This window comes from Chrysochloris asiatica, unplaced genomic scaffold (genome assembly GCF_000296735.1).
Source record: "Chrysochloris asiatica unplaced genomic scaffold, ChrAsi1.0 scaffold00039, whole genome shotgun sequence".
In the NCBI taxonomy this organism is placed as follows: domain Eukaryota; kingdom Metazoa; phylum Chordata; class Mammalia; order Afrosoricida; family Chrysochloridae; genus Chrysochloris; species Chrysochloris asiatica.
Window position 1 is genome coordinate 19,698,149 of NW_006408557.1, and position 6,745 is coordinate 19,704,893.

Genomic DNA, 6,745 nt, shown 5'->3' on the forward strand with positions numbered 1-6,745 from the left:
AACAATTGTGAGGCTGGTACAGGACTCTGCAGTGTTTTGTCCTGTTGTGCACAGAATCATTATGAATCAGAGATGACTCAATGACACCTAACAACACAACTGGGTAAAGAGTTAAATTGATTCTCAATTCCTTGTGGTTGCTGGACCTGGACCAGTGTTTCTCTTGAATGTTACACCATGCACAGAGGGTCAGGGAAACAGGATCAGCCTTATTGTGGGCCCAGAGATCAAGGACCTCTGATAGCGTAGTGGTTAGGAGTTGGGCTGCTAACCTCAAGGTCAGCAGTTCAAAACTATCAGCCGTTTCACAGGAGAAAGATGAGGCTTTCTGCTCTCGTAAAGATGCAAGCTTTGGAACCCCTATGCAGGGTTGCTATGGGTTGGAACCAACTCCACAGCACACCACCACCACCACCACCACCAGAGATCAGGGTGAGAAGAGGGAACTGAGAAGACACCTTCTAGATACACTACTAGCTAGGCATCCACCTGGGAGAGTCACAACAACCCCAAGAGGCAAACAGGTGGGGATATATCTCAGGTTGGCATTGTGGGTTAATGTGCTTGACTGCAAGGTTGGCTTGAACTGTAAGGTCAGCAGGGCAAGCTCATCAGCTGCTCCTTGGAAACCCTATACAGGGTCTTTATGGCTCAACAGCATTAAACAACTAGGGTTCCTGAAGCTTCCACAAATCTTGCCATATCCTTTACATGGGACAAAGCCATCTTTAAAAGCTTAACAACTGCATACTTATTTTAATGTGGATTGGGGGCAAAAAACACACAAACAGCAAGATAAACATCATACATCTACAAATACCATCATAGGAATATAAATTTAAAGTGCATTCATTGGAACAAAAAATGTGAGAGTGAGTCGGTCTCAAGATAAATACTGAATACACAGCACATGTGCTTAGATGTACAACAGTGATGAAAATGGTAACTGGGTATCACTGGAGTCACAAATAACTGGTTTCAGAGTCACATCGTATTGCCATAGACATATGTCTAGAGAAATGGCTGTGCCCTTTGTGAACCTTCAGATACCAAAAGACACACCTGGAAGGGGTCTCATCCACATGACTTATCCCTCTTCTTATTTTCCCTGGGTATACTAATAGAAAACCATTAGTATCATGCCATACAAGGCACACTAGACCAAGAATCAGGTGTCCTGGTTGTGGTCTTACGTCAGGCACTGATTCCTGTGTGACCTTCCTTGCCTTCCTTCCTCTGGGCCTCAATTTCCCTATGGGGAAATGAAGGAGTAAAATCTTCTGAGGACGGTGGACTTCAATGAACCAAACTGATACTAAATAAATAAAGAAAAAATGGGCAGAGGAAGATTCTTTTTACAAAAGAATGCAACTTTTAAATATAGAAGGAACCAGAGTGTTAAAGAACTACCATTTTTTCAATTACATTATTAATAATAGATTTAGGAAAGAATCTCAATGAATATTAAAACCATTGTGTATAAATTTGTTGGATACAGAATATTTGCATAGTCTCAAAGCATCTGACCGTAAAATACTTTTAAATTACATAGTAAACAAGTTTACAGTAGAGAAATTCGACGGACACCACCTTAACCTAGTTAGTGATTAAGGTTAATAATGCCAGTGAAAAGATGTATCAGCATCAGGAATCCCTCAGTAGGAAGCAGTAAGAAGGTCACAATACCACTATGGAGGTGTTCTTTCCAAAATGCATAACCTCATGATAAGAAAACATGGGACAACCCCAAATTGAAGGACTTTCTATAAAATAACTGACCCATTTCAAGGACATGAAATTTGTTAAATAAAGATTGAAGAACTGTCACAGATTTGTGTTCACTACAGTCACATTGAGGTCTAAGAGCTGAACAGAAAATTTCAAAGACCAGTTCAAGAAGATAAAACCAAATACTATAATAAAATATGCAAAGATTTAGAGTTAGAAAACCAAAAGGGAAGAACACGGTCAGCATTTCTCAAGCTGGGGGAACTGAAGAAAAAATTCAAGCCTCGACTTTCATTATTGAAAGATTCTCTGGGCAAATTATTGAACGATGCAGAATGCATCAAGAAAAGATGGAAGGAATACACAAAGTCATTTATCAAAAGGAAATGGTTAATGTTCAACCATTTCAAGAGGTACCACATGAACAAGAGCCAATGATACTCAGGGAGGAAGTCCAAAATGCATTGAAAGAATTGGCAAACAACAACTATATAAAAATTTAACTCAAAATGGCTCTAAAGTAGGAACTAAATCTATGAAACTCTTGAAAGAAAGCATAAGAGTAAATCTTTGTGACCTTGCATTTACCATAGTCTCTTAGATATAATACCCAAACCACACGCAAACAAAAGAAAAAACAGACAAATTAGACTTCATCAGAATAACACCTTGTACAATTCACAGAATGGCAGAAAATATTTGAGAGTCCATATCTGATTCATTGGCAAAAAACAAAGCTCTAGGAATTGACAGAATACAAATTTAAATATTTCAACATACTGAAGCAGCACTGGAAACATTCACTCATCTATATCAAGAAATTTGGAAGACCTGGCCAACCAATTGGAACAGGTCCATATTTGTGCCTACTCCAAAGAAAGGTGACCTAAAAGAATGCAGAAATCATCAAGGAATATCATTAACATCACATATAAGTGAAAGTTTGCTGAAAATAATTCAACAATGGTTGTTTCAGTACAACTGACAGAAAGCTGCCAGAAATTCAAGCTAGATTCAGAAGAAGATGTGAAACAAGAGATATCATCGCTGATGCCAGATGGCTCTTGACTGAAAGTAGAGACTATCAGAAAGATATTTACTTCTGTGTTATTGACTATGAAAAGGCATTTGAATGTGTGGATAACATTATAGAGAATGGGAATTCCAGAACAATTAATTGTGCTCATGAGGACAATAAACCAAGAGGCAATTTTTCAAACACAACAAGAGGAAACTGAAAGGTTTAAAACCAGAAAAGGTGTGAGCCAGGGTTGTATCCTTTCACCAAACTTATTCATTCTGTATGCTTGACCATATAATCCGAGAAGCTAAATTATATGAAGAAGAACACAGCATCAGGATTGGAGGCAGACTATTTAATAGATACACATACGGCACAACTTGCTTGCTGAAAGCAAAGAGGACTTAGGTACTGATGAAGATCAAAGAATACAGCCTTCAATATGGATTGCATCTCAATGTTACGAAAACAAAAAAACCTTACAAATTGGATCAATAAATAACATCATGATAAACAGAAAAAGAAGTGAGGTTGTCAAAGATTTTCATTTTACTTGGATCCACAATCAATGCTCATGGAAGCAGCAGTCAAGAAATCAAATGATACATTGCATTAGGTAATTCTGCAAAAGACCATTTTAAAGTGTTAAAGAGCAAAGATGTCATTGAGGATTAAGGTGACCCAAATCATGGTATTTTCAATCACCCTACAGGGATGCAAAAGCTTGACAATGAATAAGGAAGACTGAAGAAGAATCGATGCATTTGAATTATGGTCTTAGAGAAAAATATTGAAAGTACCATGGACTTCCCGAAGAATGAGATGAGATGATTTTAGCCATTCTCGAATGATCTAACAATATATCAATTCTAAACATAGAATGCACATTAGATTTGGTTCACAGATCAAGGAGTTTTAGAGCTCTGAGCTATGAGGCCCTTAGAGATTGTCTGGTCAAATCATTTTATCGGATATGCAGATGACAACCCTGTATAGGATTTCCGAGGCTTTAAATCTTCTTGGGAACAAAAAGCCTCATCTTTTTCTCGCTACAATTAAAAAAAAAAAGCAACAGGTAGTAGCAAGGTTGGAGCAGTGGGTTGGGACAATGCTCGTGGGAATGTAAAATGCTGCAGCTGTTTTGGAAAACAGTCTGGCAGTTCCTCAAAAAGCTAAATATAACTAGATTGTTTGTTGTTAAGTGCTGTCGAGTCGGTTCTGACTCATAGCAATCCTGTATAAGGTTTCCGAGGAGCAGCTGGTGAGCTTGAACTGCCGAACTTGAGGTTCAAACTGACCTTGTGGTATTAACCCACAGCACCACATAATTCCACTCCTAGGTATATATACAAGATAAATGAAAATGTATGCACACACAAAAGCTTGTACAATTCATAGCAGCATTGTTCATAATAGTCAAAAGGTGAAAGCAACCAAAATGTCTATCAGCTGATGAATGATGGAGGAATAAAATACAGTATGTTCATACAAAGGAATATTATTTAGCCATAAAAAGAACAAAGTATTAATACACGCTGCAACATGGATGAACCTTGAAAACATTATTAAAGAGACCACAAAGGCCTCCTACTGATTCCATTTATATGAAACGTCCAGAATAGACAATTCTTACAGAGATGGTATCACGCATTGAGTTGTGTCCCTCCAAAATATGTATCAACTTGGCTGGATCATAACTCTCAGTAGCTTGACAGTTACGTAATGATGTAGTTTGGCATTTACCACATGATGTCATCATTCCCCATGCTGTGATCTGGTGTGATTAGTCAATCAGTGGTGAAGGCGTTAGGATGGGATGAAACACCCTTACTCAGGTCACAGACCTGACCAATTATAAAGGGAGTTTCCCTGGGGTGTGGCCTGCATCATCTCTTGTCTCACAAGAGCTAAAAGAAGAGAAACATGAGCAGAGAAGGAAGGACCCAACTACGACAAAGAAAGATGAGCCAGGAGCGAAGTACATCCTTTGGACCCAGGAGCCATATACCAAGAACCTCCTAAATCCAGGGAAAGACTGATGCCAACACACATGGAGATCTCCAAGGAATTCTAAAGCTAGGCCTAAGGATGCTGAAAGGAGACAAGGACCTTTCCCAGAGTCGACAGAAAGAAAGCCTTCCCTCAAGAACTCGTACCTGAATGTGGACTTGTAGCTTCCTAAACTGTGAGGGAATACATTTCTATGTCTTAAACCCATACACTTGTAGTAATTCTGTTAGAGCAGCACTAGATTATTAAAACAGATGAGAAATAGATTAGTGGCTGCCAGGCAATGGGAAATGGCTGCTCATAGGATGGGAGTGATGAAAATGTTTATCATTCATTTGTCATTTCATCCACGTACAGTGGAGAGGAACCTGTACTCTGCAGACCAGGTTTAAATTCAAGCCCCAGCAGGTTTTACTTCTTTGGCCCAGTTTTCTCATCAGTAACATGGGGGTAATAATAGCACCTACTCAGAAGATTTCTTGAGGTCATTGTTGTTGTCACATGCCATGGAGTTGGTACCAACTCATGATGACTCTATGAACAACAGAACAAAACACTGCCCAGTCCTGCGCTAACCTCACAATCATTGTTACTTCTCAGCCCATTGCTGCTCAAGTGTTTAAAGAGTATGTAGTATTGCTAGGATGCTTAGCTATTGATAGGCAGCAAATTTTAATTGAGCTCCATAGCAGAGAGACTGGCTGCTGCCTGCCCATTCCTCATACCCATTCGCTCCATTGTCTGCAGCAGTCTCCACTTTCCCTTGCAGCTAAGTGTGATCATATGACTAAATTCTGGCCTTTTCTTTCCTCCTTCCTACAATTTACTGCTAGGAATATGGCTATAAGACTGGAATTCCACCGTGGCCATGAGGACAAGACCTCATTGATGGAATAGTAGAATGGAAAAATGGAAGCAAATGGGTCCCACATCTCTGTACAGCAGCCATACCACTACTGAACTTCTAACATCTAGAATCAATATGAGAGATAAATGTCAAGCCTATTGAAGCATCTGTCACTTTGAGCCTTTGTTACTTGAATCCAAACCTTAAGTTTAATGGTGCTGCAGGTTAATGGACTGTAAGGTCAATTTGAACTGCAGGGTCGGCAGTTCAATCTCACTAGCCGCTCCTCAGAAACCCTATACAGGGTCATTATGAATAGTAACCTACTCCAAGGCACTTAACAACAACAACAATGTGTCAGACACTGTATGCTTGTTCATCTCAGTATCGTGCAAGCCTGAGAAGAGGAAATTTAATCTTAAAGATCAAGTAACTTGTGCAATGCCACAGAACTAGTAAGTTGCCAGGGGAGAAAGGTCCTTGAGTTGGCCCTCACTAAAAGATTCAAGTCAGTGGGTCTAGAACAAGCATTCCTTATTTCTACTGAGAGCCACAGGACCCTGGCTGTGGAATAGTCAAACTAAACTGGGTTTAATTCCTACTCAAGCATAAGTAAGTACTGTGTGATTTTAGACAACTGGCTTAACACTTCTGAAAATAATCATATATATTGTTGGATGGTTGCAAGACAAGATGGCAACTGTAATGTCCCTGACACATTGTGAGTGTAGAAAAAAAATGTTGGGTCTTGTCATATGCATTTTAGAACAAGTCCCAGAGATCACCCAGGAGAAATGGAAGGAAAACAACTAGAAACAGGAGCCTGTAGGACAGAAGGAATGAGGAATGAGGGTGGGGGTGGGTGTCTTACTCCTTCACTTCCACCCATCCTGGTCTGTGACGGAGGACGTCCATGAGAGTGTTCATAAGGGTGGTCTTGAACCTGATCAATGATCGCTGCTCTCTGAAAGACAAATCAATAGAAAACTTATAAGGGAATGTCAAAAAGTATTACTACAAAATTGTAGAAACCTTTGTTGTTGTTGTTTGCCGTGGAGTCGGTTCCGACTCATAGCGACCCTACACAGGGTTTCCAAGGCTGTAAATCTTTACAGGAGCAGACTGCCTCATCTTTCTCC

At 39.7% G+C, this 6,745-nt stretch overlaps 1 protein-coding gene across 1 annotated transcript in view; it reads right to left on the reverse strand.

The window, feature by feature from the left end:
* The window catches only part of TTLL9 (tubulin tyrosine ligase-like family, member 9), a 106,428-nt gene that overhangs the window by 52,546 nt on the left and 47,137 nt on the right, over positions 1-6,745 (reverse strand). Inside the window, 1 exon segment of the mRNA XM_006860771.1 lies at positions 6,478-6,570. Coding sequence (XP_006860833.1) covers positions 6,478-6,570 — 93 coding nt within the window.